A 24,683-nucleotide genomic window follows, 5' to 3' on the forward strand; every position below is an offset into this window, starting at 1 on the left:
TCCTTTGTTGTACTTGGTAATAAAATATGTTTTAATATCCTGCGGTATGTGTGACACTTATTGTTGAGCAGATAATGGCTCCTTTTATGGGTTAATCAGTTGGTGCACTTCTGGTATCCAAGTACATTGCTTTAGACAGTCTTTAAGAATCCCTTTAGTATGAAAGGTGCTCTATGATGATAAAGACGAAGAATTTAAAATATGAGATCCTAAAGACAGGATTGTGGAGGGAGACTTTCAAAGACACAAAGGGTAGTTAGGCATCCAACTCCCACTGAACAGCAATGAGTGTTAGGCACCTAACATACCTGTGTCTTTCTGAAAATCTCCCCCTCTGTCTGTATTTAAATAAATTACATGATTTTAGGCACCTATTTATGGGCATATTAATTTAGCTATAAGCACTCTATGGAAAAAGTCTTTGCCTAAATCTGTATCTAAAAAGCAGTTCATTTGAATATTGTTTCCAGGGGATCCCAAAAATTATACTAGTTTGATGTTTAGTATCTTGATGAAACTTGTGAAGGAAATTGATAAAGGCAGGGGTTAAATTTTGTACATCTACAGCTATTATTTTGAAGATCGTTACCTCACGTGTTTGCCTCCTGCATTACAGATCCAAATACGATTTCTCTGTTTCAGGTATCCTCCTCATCCACTGATCACTGTTCTTGAAAACAGACCTGATTGCTGGCCAGTTCTCTTGCAGCAGATAACAGTATTTTTCCAGCAATGTCCAGAGAGGTAAAAAAAACAAATACAATTCAATTGTTAGTACATGTTCAACAGATATAAACAAATTCCACAAAGAAGTGCTTGCTGAAGTTACAGGGTAAAGTACATGGATGTATATTTTTAAAAAAGAACAACAAAAGTCTCTTAGGGTATGTTTAAACAGCAAAGAAAATCCCTGTGGGGTGGAGGGTTCCCAGAGTCCAGGCTGCAGCCCGAGGCTGGAATTTAACACAGCAATGAAACAGCCCCTCGAGCCTGAGTTGGCTGGCATGGGCTAGATGCAGCTTGTTCTTCGCTGTGTAGACATACTGTTACATTTCTTTGAATAATACATAGTCTTAGTTAGAGCTGGTTGAAAAATGGGTTTTTTTTGGCCAAAAATTATATTTCAGAGTTTTTTGTTTCCGAGTGTTGGAAAATTTCTAAATATCTAAAATTGCTAAAGTTCTTAATCAAAATAGTTATTGTAAAAGTTATTCAAAATGCTGTGGAAATGGTATCTGAATTTTTGATAACAATTTTGATGTTTTGGATGATGCCTTCAATTTGAAAAAGTCACTAATTTTTCATGAATAATGTAGTTTCTGAAAAAAGGTCATTGTTGGATGAAAACTTTGAATTAAAAAATTTAATTCTCTTTTGTTATGGACCATGTAGTTATGAAACCAAATATCAAGTATAACTTTGGAAGATTGTCACAGAAATGGTCTAGCCCAGGCAGAAAATCCACTACAGTGAGGATGTTAATGGAAACACTGATAGTTCACTAAATCAACCAAAAAATTATTTCCCTATGTTAATTGGCCAGTTGGCTTTTGAATGGATACAAAATTTGTATTTTGGAGGATTGGGACTGCTTAGTTTAGAAAGGAGACAAGCTGGGACATGAGTTAAACAAAATAGTGAATGATATAGACAAGGTAAACCAGAAGTTCCTATGTACCTTTCTCATAACATAAGCACAGGAGGATGTTCAGTTCATTCACATTTAAATCTGATAATAGCAATTATGTTTTTGTTTTACACAACCCATAATGAATCTGTGGAACTTGCTGTCCATGACATTGTCATTGAGTCCAAGAGCTCAGACAGACTTAGAAAAAGAGTAGCTATTTACAAGGGCAATGAGAAAATCCTCTATATTAGATACCTAAGTAAAAAGTCGGAGTATTAACCCTCAAGCCACCTGCCCAATAATGACAGGTTTCAGAGTAGCAGCCGTGTTAGTCTGTATTCGCAAAAAGAAAAGGAGTACTTGTGGCACCTTAGAGACTAACAAATTTATTAGAGCATAAGCTTTCGTGAGCTACAGCTCACTTCATCGGATGCATTTGGTGGAAAAAACAGAGGAGAGATTTATATACACACACACAGAGAACATGAAACAATGGGTTTATCATACACACTGTAAGGAGAGTGATCACTTAAGATAAGCCATCACCCACAGCAGGGGGGGGAAAGGAGGAAAACCTTCCATGGTGACAAGCAGGTAGGCTAATTCCAGCAGTTAACAAGAATATCAGAGGAACAGTGGGGGGTGGGGTGGGGGGGAGAAATACCATGGGGAAATAGAAAAGGAGTACTTGTGGCACCTTAGAGACTAACAAATTTATTAGAGCATAAGCTTTCGTGAGCTGCTCACTTCATCGGATGCATGTAGCTCACGAAAGCTTATGCTCTAATAAATTTGTTAGTCTCTAAGGTGCCACAAGTACTCCTTTTCTTTTTGCGAATACAGACTAACACGGCTGCTACTCTGAAACATGGGGAAATAGTTTTACTTTGTGTAATGACTCATCCATTCCCAGTCTCTATTCAAGCCTAAGTTAATTGTATCCAGTTTGCAAATTAATTCCAATTCAGCAGTCTCTCGTTGGAGTCTGTTTTTGAAGCTTTTTTGTTGAAGTATAACCACTCTTAGGTCTGTGATCGAGTGACCAGAGAGATTGAAGTGTTCTCCAACTGGTAATGAGGCATGAATACATATGGGCAGGTTACTCTGTTATTGTCCAGGGTGGGTTTCAGATACTTTCCTTTGAGGTGCCTGGTACTGTTGCTGTTAAACAGGATACTGGAATAGATGAACAGTTGGTGTGTTCTGGTGTGGCAATTCATGTGTTTCTAGGAGTTTTTTGCTTTCTTCAGTGTTGATATTTTTCTTACTACAACTTTATTCTTTTGGGAAAGAATATGCTGAACAGAAGGCCATTTAAAAGTCAACATTTGCAAAGCATTACCACAGAAGTATCAGAGGTGCCTGCTAATATGTGGCTGGGGAAACTGTGTTAATCTCAAACGTCACTGTGTGATAACTTGGCAATTGCTTACATTTTAATGGCTAAAGCTGTAAAACAGCACAGTCTGTCCAATGACAAGGTCCATGAATATCTTTTATACAACATGACTTCATTGCAGGTAAAATGGGAGCTTTTCTTCTGGGATTGTGCAGCAACCTAGTACCATAGCTACAAGCCATTTTTCCTGTTAAGTTTAAATGATAGTGATTTTAAATGGTAGCTTTTGAAGATGCTTGCTTTTTTATTTAAAAAATTGAATTGCAAAGCCGCCGCCTTATAAAAATGGTCTGTTTAAAAAAAGACCCATACCATTTATGTATACTTGAAGAGCTAAAAGGACACTGTCAAATAGAAATCTAATCTTGAAAAATGAGTTTAAAGTACTATCAAGTATTATACCAGCCCCTATCCTACTGGCCATTTTTTGTAGTTTTACAAAACATATTTCCCTATATTTTTAAAAATGTCTTTTCTCTATTGCTTTGTGAAAGACTCTCACAAACAGGGGAACTGACTAGTAATGCAATGAAATTAATAACATATATAGTGCTCTGTTGTAGAAAGTAGACAACTGGGGTAAGAGAAATATTTTTCAATATAAATATTTTTCTCTTTATTCTCTTTATTTTATGAATTTAGGTGTTACTTGTAATAGAAGTTAAGGAATCTTCAAACAAAAGTTTGAGTTTTAAGTTGATGTCAAATTAAAAAGGTTGATTCATTTTAAAACAAAATATTAGAAAGACAGATCCTCCAGTCACTTTACAATTCAGTATTCATAAAGAATCCTGTCATAAGTGGATGTGATATAATCTGTTGTTGAATGGGCAGCAGAAAAAGTGTGAAACCTTGACCCCATTGAAGTCTGTGGCAAAACTCCCATTGACTTCAGCGGGACCAGGATTTCACTCTTAAGGTATAAGGCCTGTCTGTTTCCTTAAGCGTAATCCTGCATACCCTTACTGAAGTCAGCAGGACTAGTCACATATGTAAAGTTGAGTGGATGAATAAGAGTTTGCACATTCAGGGTCTTAGTGTTTTGTTTCAGTTGTATTTTTTTTTTCTTCCCACTCGGGATGGCCTGATGGTGATGTGGGTGTGACTGGAGGAGATAGTATGGCTGTTTGGGAATTCAGTTGATATTGATCTATTAAAATGTTAATGACTGTTGTTATTCAAGGAGCTCAGAAAACAGGGAGGCATTGTGAAAATTTGACATTGTTTTTCATGGGAAAGTTTTTTTTTTTTATTTGAAATTTTCTGACCTACTGTAGTAACACCTAGAGCTGGAGCTAGAGATTTATAATTAATTAAAATTAAAAAAAAATATTTCTTGCAGATAACTACAGAAGATTTTAAAATGTATTTCATTTTTGGTTGAATCCCACAATTTTTACTGAGGCAAAACTCTCACTGAAGTCAATGTGTAATGAATGTGTTCTGTCACGAATACATGCATTCTCCAGTATTGAAATCATAATAGAGTATTTTAAAATGTATGCAGAAGGGTAAAACCACAGATAGCTCTTCATAACCTCTCAGGGAGTTGAGTCCTGATTCAAATTACTTGGAAGTCAGTGGAGAAATTCTGATTTAACTTCAGTAGGGTTTAGATTGAATGCATAATTATTATGGCCCTGATCCTCCCACTGAAATCAATGATAAAATTTTCAGCAACATTAGAAGGTGCTAGAAACACTTTATTTTATATGGTATTTAGTATATATTTAGGTGTATAGTAGGTATTTTGTGTGATGAATGGGAATATGGAGCGACAACTGATTAATTTTTTTTGACAATAGCTGCATTCTTTGGAAGAACCCACTTGTCCTGTTGTTCTTCCTGCCACTTTTTATCCCAAGGCTTTTATAGCATAAAATCATAGATCTAGAATATAGTGATCCAGATATATTACTGACTTTTTGGAGACATGAATGAGACACGATTTCTGGAGGTACTTAATTATTTAACAATATCTGGGCATTGTAACCAGTATTGTGATTCCGAGTTTTGAGACCGAATCATAAATGGATCAACAATTGGATATTTTTTTAAAATGTGTAGTTGTGAGTTTCTAGCAAAGTGAATCCAATAAAACAATACAGTGATACTCTCTTTGCCCGGCAGCAATGCTTGTTGAAGCAGTACTGTGTTTTGATCACTGTTGGTGTGGTAACTTTCAAACAATAAGTTATTTTGTGTTTGGTTTATAGTGATGAATAATCAGATTTTATAATTGTATTTCTGAACAACATTATCCAGATACCACATAATTTGGTACAGCAATATCTATGATGACATTTAGCACAGAAAATAGCTTTCTAAATTGTTGAGCAAAAAAAATCAAATATAAAATGCCATTGCAATATATGAGAGTCTAAAGTGAGGTGTTATTCATGCAGCAGTACAGAGTAAGTATATTGGCAATGCACTTTAATTGCACCTTTACTATACAAGAGCTCGTTATATTGTTCTGTGCCAGTAAATCAAATTGTTACTACTTATTGTGAGATTTAGCAATGACTCTCATGGTGTCTTCTCATAATTAGTATACATCCTGCACAATGTTGATACCTATTGAGGCTGTGAATGTTATGTTGCTTGGGTTTCACTGTTTGCTGACTTTTACTAGTAAGCGGTCTCAGAAAACTTATTTTTGAAATGCAGGGCACAGAGTTCATGTGTCTGTATAATGACCCCGTTTTTAAGATACCTATATTGTGAACCGTCCCAATTGGGGGAGAATGCGGAACTGCGAATGGGTCTACTTAAAATCTTACTTCAGCCACATGGTCCTGAGAACAAAGAGGCACCTTCTACACTAGAACACCGTACTCTTCAGCTGCTTTGTGACTTGATTCCACATTTTCAGGTAAAAATTAATTTAATGCTTGGCCCCTGTCTTCTGCAAATAAACTTAGTTAAAGCAGCTTTGTTATTGTATTACTCTTTTGTGTGTTCACATGCAATGCTGCATTCCAACTCCCACAAACTAGATTTGATCAGCAGCTTGGAAATCCAGAACTGATAAGTCTGGTTTTCTCAGGGAAGGTAATATAATTTTTTTAAGTGATCAAATCTGACCATGCAAGGTTTAATTGGAAACAAGTGTTGTGTGTGATAGTAACTAATGATGCTGATGACCTTGTATACAGTTTAAGCTGGGAGAGCAGCATGTGAGAGAGAGAATGTTATTCTTCTGAACCAATCACAGTCTGCTGTTCTTCTTGGAGTACTTGCTCATGTTGATTCCATCTAGGTGTGCACGCACCCACGTGCGCGGCCATCATCAATATTTGCCTTAGCGGTTCCCCTTAGGGCTGGCTGTTGCATCCTCTGGAGTGCCACGCTCACTCGGCGGTATATCAGGCACCACTGGCCCTGTGCCCTCTCAGTTCCTTCTTACCACCCGTGGTGGTCAGTCAGAGCGCTTTTCTTGCTTAGCAAGAGCTAGCAGTTTCTACCATTCTGAACTTCACGCCTTAGAGCCGTTTTACATAGTTTGCATTTGATAGTTAAGTGTTAGTTAGTAGTTAGGGTCCCAGCAGGACTTTGCCCCAGGGGGGGCATGCCCTGGTCTCCCAGGTTTAAGCCCTGCTCGGACTGCAGCAGGCCTATGCCTGTGAGTGACCCCCATGGCAGCTGCCTTAAGTTCTTCGGGGAGTCACGTGTTAAGGAGTGGTGCCGGATCTGCAAAAACTTTCAGCCCTGCATCCAAAAGGAGCAGGATATCGGTCTCAGGGCTCTCCTAATGGACTCCGCCCTCTGCCCGGCTTCCAAGCCGTCCAGACAGGTCGCACCGAGTGCCTCAGCCTCCATGCACAGTGCTTCACTGGCACCAAACTCCTCCTGGCATTGTTCGCCGCGGCTGAAGAAGAAGCCAAGAAGTGCTCCCTGGCACTGAGCAAGAAGGCCCAGGGGTTATCTAGCAAGGGACCTGGGCCTGCCCGCCAGGCTACTCCGGGGCCATGTGATCATGCCTCCCCAGCTGGGGCTCCCAGCCCTCTTAAAGATCTGCCCCTGTCTCCTGGGAGCAGTATGGGACCCACACTCCTGCCTGCACTTTCATCATCCCAGGCTCCCCAGGCACAGAGAGAGCATAGGTCTCCACCTGCTCCGATGAAGACGCCAGTGCTGCAGAACCCGACTAAGGTCACCCACGAGGGCAAGCCCACCCTTAAAATCCCTCAGGAGCAGGAGAACCACGCTGGTCACCGGACAGAAGATGTTGATCTTCTCTGCTGTGTCTGGAATCCCGGGGCAGATCCCAATCGCGTTGTTGATTGCCCAGGCAAACTTCCAGATCCCCTCAGTGCTACTGACCGGCATGGGGTTGATGCTCCCCTTACTATTCCTGGCACTGCTCACTCTCTCGATGGTCATCCTCTACGCATTGGGCCCGATCACCAACACAGTGGGAAAGTTCCTCGTCCCGGTACTGGTCTCTTCAGCACCGGTCTCCCCAGCACCGGTACTGCTCTCCATGCTACAGTTATTGTTCAGTTACGCCTGTGCAATGGTCGTCGGTAGCAGGCATTGTCGGTTCCTCCCTGGTCATCGGAAGGTGGTTCCTCTGGTACGGAGGGTCAGTTCAGCCCATCGTCAAGGTCTCATCGGTGTGATTGGGCACTGGGTCCCTTGTCTCCGGCACCAGAATGGCAACACGGCCAGTGGCCAGCGCAGTGGCCTTATTGAAGTGCATGAGGTATACTGGTTGTGATGATGCCTCCTTTGTAGCACTCCTTGGTGGCTGCATTGGTTGGTGGCCCCATTGGCACTGGGCCCGGTACCAAAAGCCGGGGTGGAGGAACCTGTGCCCACCCCAAAGCCGCCTTCTGTGACGGTGGTTGAGACCTCAGCACCCCCACCAGCAGTCCAGTCTTCCTTGTCATCCCCAGACAAGGCAGTCTTGGGACCTTCCAGACTTTAGGGAACATCAAGCCCTTCTCCGGCATATGGCCGAGAACTTTGGACTTGAGGTACAGGAAGTGGCAGAGCAGGAGGACACTCTCCAATGTTCTCTCGGCCTTTATGCCCACCCGGGTTGCCTTGCCTGTATATGAGGGGGTCCTCGAGATAGCCACGGCCTTGTGGCAGACCCTGCCCCTTCATTCCACTCACCTCAAAACGGGCTGAGAAAAAGTGCTTTGTGCAGGCCAAAGGTTTTGAATACCTTTATACCCTCCCACCCCCAGGTTCGCTGGTTGTATCTGCCACCAATGAAAAAGACAAAACAGGTCCCCACCTCCTCGACTCCCAAAAACAGAGGCTAAGAAACTATTTATTTATTCAACCGCCAGCCTGAAATTTTGGGTGGCAAACCATCAGGCCCTGCTGGGCCGGTACAGATTTAATCCATCCCTCTGGGACTGGCCCAAGAGTTTGGCACTCTGGTGGAGAAGGGTACTGCGGTGGCCAGATGTTCTCTGCAGATCAGACTTGGCAGCAAGGGTGGTCACACTGGCGGTGGTCATGCGAAGCAGCTCCTGGCTCCAGATAGCAGGTCTCTCCGAGGAGATGCAGGCCTTGATCCAGGACCTCCCCTTTGATGGAGTTGGTCTGTTCTCAGATCAGACGGATGCCAGGCTGCACGGGTTGAAGGACACGAGGGCCACCATTCGCTTGTTGGGCAAGCACACGCCACAATCATCCAGAAAGCCCTTCCGACCACCGCCACTGCCAAGACCCTGCCAGCCTCGTCCGGGATCTATGAGAAGAGATGCTAATTTTGGTCATCATATCGCCATCTGGGCAAGCTCAACACCCAGGTCCACCGGCTTCACAGTGATCTGACTCTTCATATGAACGTCATGGAGCTCAGAGCAGATTTCCTGGCCTACCAGGTGTTCTTGCCCCCACCTGGCAGGAAGGTTCAAGTCCTGACGGACAGTACAGCTGTGATGCATTACATAACAGGCAGGGCAATGCCAGGTTTTCGGTCCTTTGTCAGGAGACGCTCAGCCTCTGGGACTTTTGTGTGTAGGATGCCATTTTGTGTCTAGGATGCCCACCTGCCTGGAACCAGGAACATCCTGGCAGATCGCCTCAGCAGGACCTTCTCGTATCGCCATGAATGGTCGCTTCATCCGGAGGTGGTCTGCTTAATCTTCCGCAGGTGGGGGACTCCCAGGGTGGACCTATTTATGTCCAGGCATAACAGAAAGTGTCATCTGTTCTGTTGTCTGTGGGGCAAGGACAAGGGTTCCCTGTCGGACGCCTTCCTGATTCTGTGGTCGGGAGCGCTGATGTACGCCTTCTCGCCTGTACTGTTCATCCACAAGGTATTGCTGAAAGTGAAACAAGACATAACATCTGTTATCCTCATAGCCCCAGTATGGCCTCGTCATCACTGGTTCGCCATGCTGCTGAGTCTCTCAGCAGCCACCCCATTGCAGCTACCTCTTTGGCTGGATCTGCTGTCCCAGAATCATGGCAACCTGCTGCACCTGAACCTGGCATCACTGCACTTGACGGCTTGGCTGCTGCGTGGCTGAGTATGGATGAACAGGAGTGTTCCACTGGTGTCCAACAGGTTTTGCTGGGCAGCAGAAAACTATCCACCATGGCTACCTATGTGGCAAAGTGGAAGCGGTTCATGTGTTGGGCCTCGGACCGACACATTTGTGCAGAAGAGGCCCAGCTGCAGGACATCCTGGACTATTTATTGCACCTTAAACTTCAGGGTCTGTTGCCATCTTCGATCAAGGTACACCTAGAGACCATTTTAGCATTCCACCCTCAGTTTCAAGGCTAGTTGGTCTTCTCCCATCCCATGACAGTGCACTTTTTAAAAGATCTAGTGTGCCTTTACCCGCATGTGTGAGACTTGGTCCCCTCTTGGGACCTGAATCTTGTGCTGTCGAGGCTCACGGGTCCTCCCTTCGAACCCTTCCAGCCACCAGTCCAAGAGGATGTAGCTTCCTGCTTCCTCCTGCCATTCTCCTGGAAGGTCTCCTCCTTGGTCACTATAACTTCAGCCCATAGAGTGTCTGAGATCAGAATGCTAACGTTGGAGCCACCCAATCTGGTCTTCTATAAGGACAAGTATAGCTGCCTCTGCACCCTACCTTTCTGCCCAAGGTCATCTCCCAGTTCCACATTGGTCAAGACATTTACTTACCAGTCCTTTTATCCAAAGCCTGCCGTCACTGACAGGATGAAAGGTTGCCCAGTGTCAGCCCAGAGAATCTCGTTTTGGATCACAGCCTATATCTGTTTTTGCTATGAGCTGGCAAAGGTGTCCCCACCGGCGATCGTGACAGCTCATTCAACTAGGATGCAGGCATTATAATCAGCCTTCCTGGTGTAGGTGTTGATCCAAGAGATCTGTCGTGCCGCGACCTGGTCATCTGTCTACACTTTCGCGTTACACTATGCGGTGACTCAGCAGGGTCAAGATTATGCTGGCTTTGGCAGAGCAGTACTGCAAGACTGTGAACTCCGAGCCCACCTCCATTGGTTCTGCTTGTGAGTCACCTAGAATGGAATCGACATGAACAAGTATTCAAAGAAAAAAAATGGTTACCTACCTTTCGTAACTGTTGTTCTTAGAGATGTGTTGCTCATGATCATTCTATTTCCCGCCCTCCTGCCCCTCCGTCGGAGTTGTCAGCAAGAAGGAACAGAGAGGGTGTAGGGCCGGCAGCGCTTGATATTCCGAGGCATGAGTGCAGTACTCCACAGGGCACAATAGCCTGCCCTACTAGTACCGCTAAGGCAAAAATCTCAGACGGCTGCGCACGTGGGCACGCACGCATCTAGAGTGTAATGAACGTGAGCAACACATCTTGAAGAACAACAGTTATGAAAGGTAGGTAACTGTTTTTTACAGCTAGTTCTCAACATAATGACCTGTTTTGAGAAAACTCATAACACTTGAAATTGGATGGGTTGGTTTTAAAATGTGAAATGGGGTATACAAAGTTCTTGTGTTTTAATAAGAACACAAATTCTGCCATTATGTAAATAAGTGTGACATTCTCTGAAGCCAGTGGGACTGTGTACCGGAAGGCACAACTGTACTCTGTGTAGGCTGAGATTGTCAGAGGGGCCTACCTCTCACTGAAATTAAATGCAAAGTAGGGTGCCTAATTGTCTTGGGCCTCTTTCAAAATCTCAGCATAGCTCATTGAGGAAAAGAGGGGAAGAATGGACCAGCGTTTAGGTTGCAAGCCTGAGACTCAGGAGATGCGGGAGGGACTTCCTTGTTTCATCACAGACTTCCTGGGAGATCTTTGGCAACTGCCTTAGGTCTGGTCTGTGCTTCATGGTTAGGTCAACGTAAGCTGCCTTGCATTGACCTATCTGTGGAAGAGTTTTCTCGTAAATTTGGATCCCATCCATGTAAGTGCCTCTCTGTGCCTATGTAGTATCACCCTCTCCCCGAGTGGTGTAGAGTCACTGTCAATATAATTGGATTGACACACTGTCAGCGTAGACACTGCATTGTTTATGTTGACTGTTACTGGCTTTCAGGAGCATCCCATAATCCTCAGACTGACAATACAATTGATACAAGTGCTCCTCTTGAGGACACGCACCACCAACACAAGGAGCCAAGTGTGTGTACACAATAATTTAATAACTGTGGTGACTGTATGACGACACAAATAATTTTGTAGTGTAGACATGGCCGTAGTCTCTTTGTGCCTTAGTTCCGTGTCTGTAAAATGGGAATATTAGATGCAGTGAGGATAAACACATTAAAGATTGTAGGATGCTAATAGACTTCAAAAGGGACGCAGAAAACTTCTCAGAAAAATAGTTATGAACCTGTTTTATTCCCCAAAAACCAAAACACACAACTATAGGAGTGAACTCTGTTTTGCTAGAAATCACTTTTATTTTCTTAAATGTATACTAAGCTTTACTTCTCTTCACTGTCCCCTGGTCCAGAGTGTGTCTTTCACTGCAGCTAGGAAAATCTTTGGCCCAAGAACTCATAAGCTTGTTTTCATAACCTGTCCTTTCTTCTTCCTATGATCCCCAAGCCCTTTTTATCCTTTCTTTATCTAGCTCCTCGTTTAGTCCTGCTACTGTGTATTGCATAAATGCTGAAACACTTTGTAATCATTTTGTTGTCTTATGGTGGCAACCACTGGTGAAAGGTTCAGCTGGTCACTTGCAGACTTTCCTCTTGATGAATTCAGCAGACACAAGGCTCCTGATTAGAGCAGATGGTTCATTGTTCTTAATCCTTTGGAATAAATACCAATGTGGGTGAGATCAAAACCTTATTCATAACGGCAGCTCCAGAATATTGATCAGAACAGCTGGGTTTGGTTGGAATTGGAATTTGCAAGAGCAGAACATCTTTCCTAACACATTAACCTATTGAGGAACCCTGCCATTTGAATCCTCTTCTGCACTGCTTCCAAATATAGAATGACGCTTTTGGTCAAGACACTAGAATACAATTTTTTTCTATACATAAACTTACATGGTACTTCAGGGGAATAAGATACTGACTTGCTACCTCTGAAGACTGAAGTTGGAATCAAGGTTAGATACTAAGAAAAGTGATTGGGGGGGAGGGGGAATCTCAATAATAAGAAAATTTCAGTATTAGAAAACCTTTGCACCACTTGTTGTATTTGGCAATCACTAACCCAGAGAAGCTCAGGAATTGAATTGCATGCAGTAGCAAATCAGGAATGAAGGACCCAAAACCAAGGATGTCTGCCTGTTGTCCCTCTTAAGGAAAAGGGCAGTGCTTGTTAATTCTTTGTTTTTGTCTGATTTTACTGCTGAGTTTCAAACTGCAGATAGGCTTGTCTGTTTCAAGGCTGATCCTGCCATCAGGCATAGAAAGTTAGGGTTGTTAGTTTATCTCTGAATATGTTTTTTGCAAGGTTCTTAGAAAAGTTTGGAATGAAAAGTTACACAACTCTTAAGGCCAGCTATAGAAATTGAAACTATTTCACACACCATGTAACGGAGAAGGAAAATAAATAAAAAAGTGTGTGTGTATGTGTAAGCTATCTCTTTTTCTCTACAGATAAAGGACTTGCCACAAATAACGGAAGCATTGTTCTTTCTAGAAGAATTATTCCACAGTCTGCTTCGGTACCCTGTTTTTTGGAAAGTCCAGTTATCCCAGCTTTGTCTGCAGATTCTGTGTTTCTGTGAGATTTGTCTGAATGTGACAGGGGAATGTTCATCTACAATTTGCTTAATAGAGCAAAATGTTGAGCTCTTGCAAGAGGTAAGAATTTGGGAGAAGATACAAAAAGTTACATTAAATGGAAAGATTGTTGCCATTTTAAAGGTGGTCTTTCAAAGTGGATCTATATATGCAGTTATTTTTTCTTGCTAAGAAACTTTGTTTAAAATGCTCATCTGTGCTGAAAAAGTCAATCAAAGGTTCTCATTATCCTCCCTGTGAGACCAACAGTAAGTTAATAAAAAATTCATAAGCAAATAGCATGTTCTGTATTTGCAGCAAGCACCATCTTCCAATATATTGAACTTTTACAAGTTAGAAATCTGAAATGTTTTGATTAGGCTGTAATCCTCAATCAGGGTTTGCAGTTTCAAATCAATGGGACTTGGGCTCCTAAGTTGCATAGGTGCTTTTTAAATCTCAGCCTTCGGTGTCTAAATATGGCCTTAATGCATTTTTGAAAAGATTGGGCTATATGTCTAAAACAGTTCACAATAACTTTTAGTGTATTGGAAGTCAAATAGCTTTTCATTATTAATGTTGAAGTAGTTTTATTTTGAAGAGACACAAGTTTTTTGCTACCTAGAGAAAATCGCTCCATCCTATTAGAAACATGATCTAGGAGCAGAGTTTGACCATTGTAGAGTTCAGATTGCCACTGTCTGTGAATTTCACTGCTTCAGGCCCAGTATTTTTACAGAAATTTGTGTACTATGGATAAAATTGCCAGCACAGGTTTTTAAAAAATGCAGATTATCCAGAAGATCCTACTGACACCAACAGAGGATGCTTTGCACTTTAGACATCCAGGTACTTATTTAGGTCCTTAGAATATGGTTTTAGGAGCCTAATTTTAGGCACCCATTTTTGAAGATCTCTAGGCCTATGTAGAGTACATAGACATTGAACTGTTTTATCTAAACTAATAAGGCTTTTACCATAGTGTTTGCTTATGGTAGATATATGAAGCCTGGGTTTAATTTTGTTGTTGTTGTTGTTTCTTCATTGCAAAACTAAAAAGCCAGAAAATTTAAAATTATGAAGTCCCCATATATCAACTACTATGTTTTAGTGCTGACTGGTTAGATTCAATGTAGACTGTTGTGTAGGGAGCTTGCCGGTATAGTTTAAACCAAATTATAGAGAAACTAATCAGAGTCTTGTGGCTATTTAATAAGACTTGACTTGTATTGGAGCTCATGCTTCCAGTTATTATCTTTATTGAAAGGTTGCTGCTTTTAAATTACGAGGTTTGAACAGGTACACTGTGTTCAGTATATACTGTGTGCATAAAAAAGACATGCAATATTGATATATTTGTTTATTTCACACCCCATCTGGCTCAAAACTGAAGTCTTCAAACAACATTTTTTTTTCTATCTTTTCAGGACTTTCCAGTTGAACAGGCCATAATTGGATTAGGTTTACTTCTGCTACAATCTCCAGCATGTCAGCAGAAACCCATCTTAAATCTAGGTAAAGTTCTACATGGAATATCCAGTTTCCAAGATCGTGGTTTCCTGTTTGTTTTGTTTCCTTAAATTGAAGACATTGTCTTTTTGTAGTCAGTCTTTGAAGTTAGATGCAGTGATTGGAATGCTCATTGTATTAAGCTGTAACTTTTTGTTAAAAAATAAAAGTTTGATCTGGTGGAGCCAAAGGCGAAAACAGATTTCCCCCCCCCCTCCTGTTTCCTGTCATGGATGTTAGCATCTGCTGGCTTGTTCTTCCTTTGTATCGGGGTGTAAATTTTTCTAGCCAGCAGCAGGATAGCCTTAGCACAGGGTTCAGGCTTCCTGAACCTGTTACTTCTGACAGTTCTTCTGATCTCATGTTTGACAATCCTGAGGGCACAGCATATAGCTTATTTGTTTGGCTGGGCTTTTGACTTATTGGTTTAGTAATAGAGAATAGACTTTTCCTGCTGATACATTAACAAGCAGGGGGTTCTGTTATATTCCATTTCTGTGTTTATTGATGTAAGGTGCTCAGGTGGCTTGGTATAAAGGGCATGAAATGTAAATTTGGTGATGTGGTCCTTATCAGGAAAGTAGTTTGCACTGTAGCAGTATAATGTATGTGTGTGTGTGTATATGTGTGTGTGTGTATATATATTGCAACTCTTTTGGGGACTGTTACAGTGCTTGACCAGAGCGTTTGCTAGAAAATGTGTATGTCATACTGAAAAGCATAACTCTTTTTTCCACCTAATTTTTTTCTCTTGCTCAAATAGCTTGCAAGCTCCTTTCCTGTACAGAAACTCAGAAAATTCCAGCCACAGCCATCATCTTGGTGATGCCTGTGTTGCAGATCTTATCTTCAACAGCAGTTGAGGACTGCATATCAGAGGAAGATTCTGGCCCCACTAGGCAACAGCTGGCTATAAATCTTTTGGAAATGGTACAGCAGGAGGGCATAAAGGATAAAAAGAAATTGGTAAAGGTTTAATTGAGGCTTTTCCTTTCTTTTGGGGCAGATTGGGTTAGGGGGAATATAACAGTTTCTCTGTGTTACATACAGTAATTTACGTTAGAGACTTCTAAAGGTGGGGTGTGTGTTTTTAAACTTGACATGGAAACTGTCAAAACGTGTATTAAAGATGAGTAAAATGGGAAGTACTAGAAAGGCAGCAAAAACTAATTTTGCTCTTGGGCATCGTTTCTACCTGTATGGTGTTTTTTTTTTGTTTTTGTTTTTTGTTTGTTTTTTTTGTCTTATATCAGCTCATACAGATGTAAAGGTATAAAGACATCTTCATCCTGTGCTGTTAGCCAAATAGCAGCGCTCAATAGAACGCAAAACTTTTGCCTCCTTCAGACTCTTGCTTATGGTACTCTTATTCATCCCCTTTTTGTAACAGTATAGTCTCATCAGCCACCACTCTTTTTTCTTCTCTTTCCACTTTGTTGGGGAAGGGAGGGAGAACAAAGGCAAAGGGGGCATAAAAGTACCACCTTTTATGGTGTCAACTGATCATCTTGGAATCTTTTTGTACTTACTGTTGCTCCCCTCTTATTTACTGATACATGATCTTGAGCCAGAGAACTCCCTCCCGCACAGAATCATAGAAATGTAGGTCTGGAAGGGACCTTGAGGAGTTATCAAGTTCAGCCTCCTGCACTGAGACAGGATCAAGTAAACTAGATTGTCGCTGACAAGTATTTGTCCAGCCTGTTCTTAAAAACTTCCAGTGCTGAGGATTTCCACCATCTTCCTTGGAAACCTGTTCCAGTGCTTAGCTACTCTTATAGTTAGAAAGTTTTTCCTGGTATCTAACCTAAAGCTCCCTTCCTATAGATTAAGCCTATTACTTCTTGTCCTACCTTCAGTGGACATGGAGGGCAACTGACCACCATCCTCTTTATAATAGCCCTTAACAGACCTGATCACTGTTTTCAGGTCCACCCTCAGTATACTTTTGTCAAGACTAAACATGCCTGTTTCTTTTAACCTTTCAAAGGTTTTCAAAATCCTTTATCATTATTGTTGCTCTCCTCTAGACTCTATCCATGTGTTCATAGAATCATAGGGTTAGAAGGGACCACAAAGGTCATCAAGTCTAACCCCCTGCCAAGATGCAGGATTTGTTGTCTAAATCATTCAAGACAGATGACTATCCAGCCTCCTTTAGAAAATCTCCATGCAAGTGTTCTGCGGATAGGTGAGAGCTGCCCGCCACATCCTCAGCACTGTAGAAGTTAGGCTCCATTTGCCTCTTTACAGCTGTTTTCAACTGTTTCTGGAGATTAGTCAGGTTGGTGGTGCATTTGAGACAGCAAAACATAGCATTTCTTCTGGTTTCTGCATCTAATATCCATTTATCTTAGAGGATAGCTCTCTAGATCTTCCTAGGGGAGATTTTTTAAGGACTTGTATCCCAGATTTTCTCCTCAAGGCTCAAGAAACCTTATTACTATACTGGCTGATGAGCTATGGAGATGTGTGATAACCTGTAGCTTTTAAAAACCATAAGAATGGCCCTACTGAGTCAGACCAATGGTCCATTTAGCTCAGTATTCTGTCTTCTGACAGTGGCCAGTGCCAGATGCTTCAAAGGAAATGAACAGAACAGGTCAATTATCAAGTGATTTCCCCCCTGTCCCAGCCTCTGGCAGTCAGAGGCTTAGGAACATCCAGAGCATAGGGTTGCTAATGGCCATTGATAGGTCTATTGTCCATGAACTTGTCCCATTCTTTTTAGAATCCATGTATAGTTTTGGCCATCACAACATCCCCTGGTAACAAGTTCCACAGGCTGACTGTGTGTTGTGTGCAGAAGCACTACTTCTTTGTTTTAAAGCTGCTGCCTATTAATTTCATTGGAAAAACCCTGGTTCTTGTGTTATGTCAAGGGGTAAATAACATTTCCTTATTCACTTTCTCCACACTCTTCATGACTTTACAGTCCTCTATCATATTCCCCCTTAGTCATCTCTTTTCTAAGCTGAACAGTCCAGTGTTTTTAATCTCTCCTCATATGGAAGCTGTTTCATACCCCTAATCATTTGTGTTGCCCTTCTCTGTACCTTTTCCATTTCTGCTGTATCTTTTTTGAGATGGGGTGACCAGAACTGCATGCAGTATTCAAGGTGTGGATGCACTATGGGCTTAAATAGTGTCATGATGATATGATATTCCTTAACTTTAGGACCAGAAATGTAGATTTTTTTAGTGTTCCCACAGTGCTTGATGAATTTGTGCACCAGGGTCAAATCTCTAACAAAATATAATCTTCAATAGACTTTCCACATGTGTACTTTTCATGCTTTATGCTCTGTTCCTACAGGGAAAACCTTTATCAGTGTCATCTGCATCTCTTGCCTCAACTTCTCTAATTTGCTAGGTCTCTGAGCTTCTAATTTCTGTCCTCCAGTCCACCCAGAATGCTTTTGTGAATCGCATTTTCCCTTCCAGACCACATCCTATCCCCTCTTTGATCCTTAACTGGCAACTGTCACCTCTTATATCAGTGAGGTTCCTAGTACAGGCCCTCAAGGCTTTACTTAACTCTGCTCGTGCCTGATATTCTGCTCTCTTTTCTTCTTGTGATTTAAAAAACAGACTGCCCTAATACTCAGAGATCCCTATAAGGATTAGAACTCCAGTATGGCAGATGCTGTATAAAAATAACAGTCCTTGCCTCCAGGGCTTGCAATCAGAGAATTCCCCTTTGCTCTGCCCAACTTTACCATCTCCATTTATCTTTCTCTCGTGCCTCTTTGAGTCTTTTTCTGGGCTATCCCCTCTGAACCAGAATCCTCTCTCCATTCATACTCCTATAAATTCTCTCATTCAGTGAAGCCTCAGTAATGAGCCACTGCAGACACGATTTTTCAATCAATGAATACTAAACATGAAAAAAGATTCTTCTTTGCCCACCTAGTATATTGTAACCAGTTTGTGGGCACTTACAACTACTTGACTTCTGCTTTGCTGCTCACAAATCGTAGCAACGTGGGGCTACAACTTGAATCCTCTTTCTCTGACAGCACAAGCCTTTACCACTTAAGACATAAGAATCTTCATTAGTTATGTCCTTTACTACTATGACATACAACTGAACAGTTACTTCATTTAGTAAAAGGTACTGGCACATGTATGCTGTGTCTGTACTGTCTGTCTAAATGAGATTGTAAACCCTTGGGACAGGTGGTCCTGTCATAGTCTTTACACAGTGCAACATGGAACATATTGTCAGACCTCAATATACATTGTCAGAGCGCAGTAAACAAATACTGAGCTGCTGAATGTTAATGCTAGCCATGACTAAACTTTGCTGGCAAATTTTCTGTGAATGAACAATAGCACTCCCAAAAAATGTGGAGGGGAAAGGGACATGATTCTCTAGAGGGGAGGAGAATCATGGTAACATACAGTGCTGTAAGAGCTTGTATTTTTCCAGCTCCACTGCATATAGTTATTATGTAGAATTACCACCACCACAGTCATTGTTCATTTCAGTGAAATGCAGAAATACAAATGAAATTGTTCCGATTAAATGCTGAGACTCCCTCCCCTCTCTTCCCAAGAGAGCAATGTGTCAGAAAGGGAGTAAGTCATTAGGAGAAAATGTTATATGACTGTGTAGGTTAATACTGTTCCTGCTGTTTAATGGTAAGGAAAACAAACATATCTCCAGAGAACAGTATCTGAATCACCGGATTCAGTAGAAAACATGCTTGAACTCTGGTTTTGTTTTTTCAAATATTTTGAAAAATGCAACAACAAAACTGATCTGTCTCTGCCAGTAAGGGGGTATATTTTCTGTTAGTGCTGGCACAGTTCTCGTGGAAGTTGCCCAGCTAGATTTCTGTCCAGGGCAATCCTCAGACTGGAATGGCAGTGATTATATATTTTTCCTTTCTAAACCCCAAAAAACTTAGGGTGTTCCAGCTTTTTTAAAGCATTTATTTTCCTTTATTCAACTTGCAGTAGTGAGAAATTTGAGGTGTGGGTATAACCACCTATACCCCTCAATTCTAGTATTGGTATTGTATTGGTTTCAGCTATGGTGAAATTGCTTCTTAGGGATTTTCAGATGCCTGAGGGAGCTGAATAAGCCAATATCTTGCTGGATCAGGCCCCTAACAATAGACCCTACTGATCCTGAACTTCCTCATCAGGCCACATTCTGATTTTAAATCAGCCTCTGTGACAACAGCTGAAGTAAATGGGTGCATCTGAGGGGAGAATTTGTTTCTAAGTAATCTCATCCGAGAAAGGGACAGTGGGTTGCAGGTTGTTGAATTTTTTGCATACAATAACTGATGGAATAAATATTGGAGTAAGAGTTAATTCTAATTTAAATGCTATTATAAAAAGGTCATTTAAAGTACAGGGATATTGTAATTCTCATTAATCAAAATAAATTTACATTACATTAAACAATGTGATTAAAGTTAAGGTGTGAAGATTTATGTAGAACTGCTATGGCTGCTCATACAGAATCTCTCTTTCACTTGGAAATTCAAGGGTGAACAGGTCCTGTCCCTGACTGAGTCTGAATTATGGGTCAATTTCTAGTTTCCAGCTGGAAACATCCTTTCAAATTCCTTCCTTCCTTGCTTCATATATAAAATATATTGCATCTAAATGCTTCCTCCCCTAAGGCTGCCTCTCAGTTATAATCTAGATTTGGGTATGGAAGACCACTTGGAAAACATTTCCTTTTATAAGAGAATCCAGTTTTAATAAAAAATGTCAGGTAGTTTAGGTTCTGAATTAGTGTTGTCTTTTAATTAACTCTAATATGCATTGAAACTTTTCAGTGATTTAAAAAAAGAAATATCTAACAGATTCTTCTTGGGATTGTAATCTTCCCCTGTTATTTCCAACCCAAATATTACACAACCACACCTGTGCTGGAACATGAGAACTAAAAAATAACAGTGATTAGTTTAGTATTATTGTCCAAAGCTGGATGAAATGCTAAAAAGCAAACCAAAAGCATAACACGTCACGAGTAACTTACATTTTCTCTTTCAATTCATAACCTGGCAGTTTAAACAACATGAGGCAGTCTCCAAAATGGTAGGCACTTTGTCAGAAAAAGGTACTTTTAATATACTCCTGTTTCATTTTCTCCACTTCAGCTGGGAAATAGAACCATAATTACCAGCAGGAATAGTGATGATTGCTGCTAATCAGAGAGGGGAACTTCAAAACAGTGAATTTGAATCATGTTGCTCTTTAGTGACAGAACCCATGGACAAGCAAGTAAAGAGAGAGTTGGTGATGATTTGATTTAATTTTTTTTTCTTTAAGGAATAGGGTATCTCAAATGAAAAGTTTAGGTCGGCAAAATTTGGATTTCTTACTTTATTTTTCAAGGTTTGGACTTAATCATTCATAATACTTATTTGTCTGCGTTTTCCAGTCATCCTGCAAGGTCATCTTTCCTATAACCACTACGTATAATTTATTGTATACAACCTGGAGGATCCTAGAACACATGAAAGAGAAGTCTGCGGTATCTACCTGGTTGTCTTCCATTAAATCACTGCTACCTATTATGAATCAAGTCCCCACTCACGTTTTCCTTCTACTTGCTTACCTCCTGGTTCAAGAAAATGGAGAGAGTCTTCGTGGAGTACTGAGTGCTGCTGTGGACATAGCCAAGGCAGATTCCTCTCAGGTAAAATCTGACCGTTAATGGATTGCTCTGTTGTGTTTCCAACAGCAGTGTTCATTGAGTGCATATGGGTGGTGTGCTTAAAGTGCTCTTTGTGTCTGTGTAAAATCGCTCACTAGCTTTTTTTATTTAATGTTGGTGAAGAGACAGATCTTTTACTGCTGTGCAGTAACTGAAGAGTTTTTAGTTTTTGAGGAATGTTTTTCAGGGTGTGGAATGCAATAAAATAAGGTTTTTAAAAAATAAACCAAAATAGCCTCTTTCCAAGAATGAGTTCTGAGAGTTGTGACTTTTTCATTCTGGTGGCTGCATAGTGGTGACAGTCTTGAATTTACCGTTTATAAGTAGTGAATCACTGAAGCTATAAAAACATTGTTATTAAATTGTTACGGTGTTGGAAGTGGTGTTATGTCAGTCTAATATTGGTGTGACATGATGGAGAATTAAGCCATTTGTTTTCACTGGTTTAATATTTAGAGCATATCATGAGGAAGTGGGAGATATGTCTTCTCTTCCTGGTTCCGTCATCAACTTGCTGTGTGAATTTGGTCCAGTAGTGTTGCAATTTTTCCAGTCTGTAAAAGGGGGCTAATCTCTCAGGGGAAGTAGTAGGATTAACTAAAGTTTGTGAAACATTGTGAGACCTTTAATACGAACTGTTATGGAAGTGCAAAGTAGTAGTATATGCTTTTAGCTATATGTGTATTTGAATGTTCTGGGGACTAAGTCCAAAATGGTGTTGAGCATATTTTTGTGGTAACTTTTGAAACTTTAATTAGAAAAAGGTTTTCCAAATTATAAGGTGTTTATGCTTCAGCACATTCACTTTTTTGTAATGATCTCCCTTTTTAGATTTTTTCTCTTCTTTTTTTAGTTGTAAGCTGTGCAAGGTTAGAAAAATGACTTTTATTTGTAGTCTTACCCAATATATATGAAGAATACAATGCAAGAAAAATGAGAAAAGTCTACTAAGCCATTTCTGGCTTCTCATGACCTCCTAAAGTACAGCCCTCTTGTGGTTACTATGATGATCTGAGTCCCTTGATGTCTGTAGACTTATATTTCAAAATTACCTGAATAGTCTGTGCTATCTTTTTGTCTGCTTCACTCCCTCTAAATTCAAGCCAGGTTTTTCACAATGCCTGTATACATATCTGCATAAGTTGAAAGACAAAAATAAATACTAGGCTTTATAATTTAGCAATCATAACACCAGATTGTCGTATGTATGTATTTAAGTCAGGGGTACTAAACTAAGACAATACAGTAGATTATAAAATATTCATATTTTTATGTTGGACATTGTGGATCACTTCTGCTGTCTTGGCTCAATTCTTACCAGTTCACTTAACCTTGATAAGGAACTTTATGCTAAAATCAGCAAAGCTTAAGTTACCTTTGGCAAACTTACCTCATGTCTTTGTAACAAAAAGTTGCTAACCCTGAACAAAAAGGTGTCTATCAGGCTTGTGTCCTTAGTACCCTCCTTCATAGTTGTGAAATCTGGGTTGCGTACTCCAAGCAGGAGCAGAGATTGAACAGTTTCCACCTCCACTGTCTTAGAAAAATGCTTGGAGTTACTTGGCACCAATGAATCACTAATAATGAGATCCTTGACAGAACTGGCCTACAGTCTATGCAGACTATGCTGGACGCTTGCAGGCATTGCTGGTTAGGAGACATGGAGTGCATGCCTCATGATCGTCTCCTGAAGGCTGTGCTCTATGGACAATTTAAGAACTGCCCGCGACGCAGAGGAATGCCAAAACTCTGCTATGGTGACAAGGTCAAGCAAAGCCTCAAGAAATTCAGTGTTCCCACTGACAACTGGGAAAATCCTGCCCACAGTAGTTGAGTTTGGAGAAGCCAGGTTTAGACTGGTGCAGTCACTGTGGAGAGCCATCAGAGGCTGAGGCCCACAGGCGAGTTAGAAAGCAGAATATGCTTCAACTTCAATCTGGAGTATGGGAAGATTTGCCACTCGCGCATCGGGCTCTATTCTGATATCATTGTTAAACACCACTGACAGACCGACTTTGTCATATCTTCTTTCATCTGTCAAGATGTTGGATGACCATATATGTTGGAAAGCAAGAGAGAGTCCTTTAAAAGTTCGAGATGTTCCTGTAACATAAAGGCCAGCTTTGTCTATTTCTTAAATGGACTTTTGTTTCAAATGTTAGTTTGCACACCCTTCAGAGTAGGATTTGGCAACATGTGGCTCGAGGACTATGGGCTTGTTTCTGTAGGGTGCTGGGTGCTTTGGTCTTGATCCAGTGAAGCATTTAGTCACATTGAATTGAATTGAGACTACTTTATTGCTTACCTTTGAGCACATGCTTAAGTGCTTTGCTTGATCATGGCCATCATGCAGTGCCTTCAGAGGTACTGTACCTCTGGTACTGGTACTAGCACTGTGTTGCCTATTGAACTCCTACTATTCATCTTCCTCTCTTTTTCTCTTCTCAGTGTTCTTTGTGCTTATGTCTTTTTTCTTTCTTTCTCTTATTCTGTGTGTGTGTGTGTGTGTGTGTGTGTGTGTGTCTGTCAGGTGGAGGGGGCTGCATATGCACATGGGTTTGGAGGGCATGTGACTTTGTTTTTTGTTGGATTTTTTTATTCTTTTGAGTTTGGTATTTTTCTTTTGCTCATGTCTTCCCCCCCGCCCCCTTAGCTCTGTATTTGTTTTTGGCCATGTTTTTTGAGATTTTTCGTTTGTTTTTAATTTTCCTATCCCTTTTTTGAAAAATATATATATAAATATTTTAAAAACACATTACTTCAAACCCCCATTTTTAAACATTCCTTTTATTTATATTTTTTGGCAGATTTAAAAGTATTGGGCCTCAAATATGCTGGCCAGGTCACATGGAAATATTAGCTGCCCCCTTTCATTCTCAGACGTATGACAACAGATTTAAAAAAAATATGACTTTCAGTCTGGAAAAGATTGCAAACTTCTGTTCTGGAGTTACTCATCAAGTTTGAGCATTGTGTGGGCATGGAAGAATCTGTAGAATGTGTTAATTTACATGAACTGCAAGCTCGCTACTGTGAAAAAAGGATAAAATGTATTATTTATGTGTAAACCAACAAAAAGGCCTTTGGATGCATTGCTCTGCAATGTAGTTAAGGTTCGAGGAATTGGATAACCCTCTGAAGTCATTTTACTCATGGTTTCTCTCAGACTACCAAGAGGGAACCCAAACGTACAGTGCTTTGTAAAAGATCTATGTGCATATGGAGGGATAGTATGCTGCCACTTCTATGTCCATAAGGCTGATTAAGTCTGGAAGTAAACGATGGGTGTAATATATTAGCAAGAGACATGGCAATAAAGAGAAGTAGACAAAATTGC

General features: G+C 40.9%; 1 protein-coding gene across 4 annotated transcripts in view; it reads left to right on the top strand.

The window, feature by feature from the left end:
* FOCAD (focadhesin) overlaps positions 1-24,683 on the top strand; it is a 198,662-nt gene that overhangs the window by 39,176 nt on the left and 134,803 nt on the right. For all 4 annotated transcript variants that reach the window (XM_038401155.2, XM_038401156.2, XM_043514362.1 and 1 more), the window contains 6 exons: positions 643-744; positions 5,700-5,904; positions 13,030-13,236; positions 14,583-14,670; positions 15,428-15,630; positions 21,071-21,328. In XM_038401155.2, coding sequence (XP_038257083.1) covers positions 643-744; positions 5,700-5,904; positions 13,030-13,236; positions 14,583-14,670; positions 15,428-15,630; positions 21,071-21,328 — 1,063 coding nt within the window. The remainder of the gene's footprint in view (positions 1-642; positions 745-5,699; positions 5,905-13,029; positions 13,237-14,582; positions 14,671-15,427; positions 15,631-21,070; positions 21,329-24,683) is intronic.

The sequence above is a fragment of the Dermochelys coriacea genome, chromosome 5, assembly GCF_009764565.3.
Source record: "Dermochelys coriacea isolate rDerCor1 chromosome 5, rDerCor1.pri.v4, whole genome shotgun sequence".
NCBI lineage: Eukaryota > Metazoa > Chordata > Testudines > Dermochelyidae > Dermochelys > Dermochelys coriacea.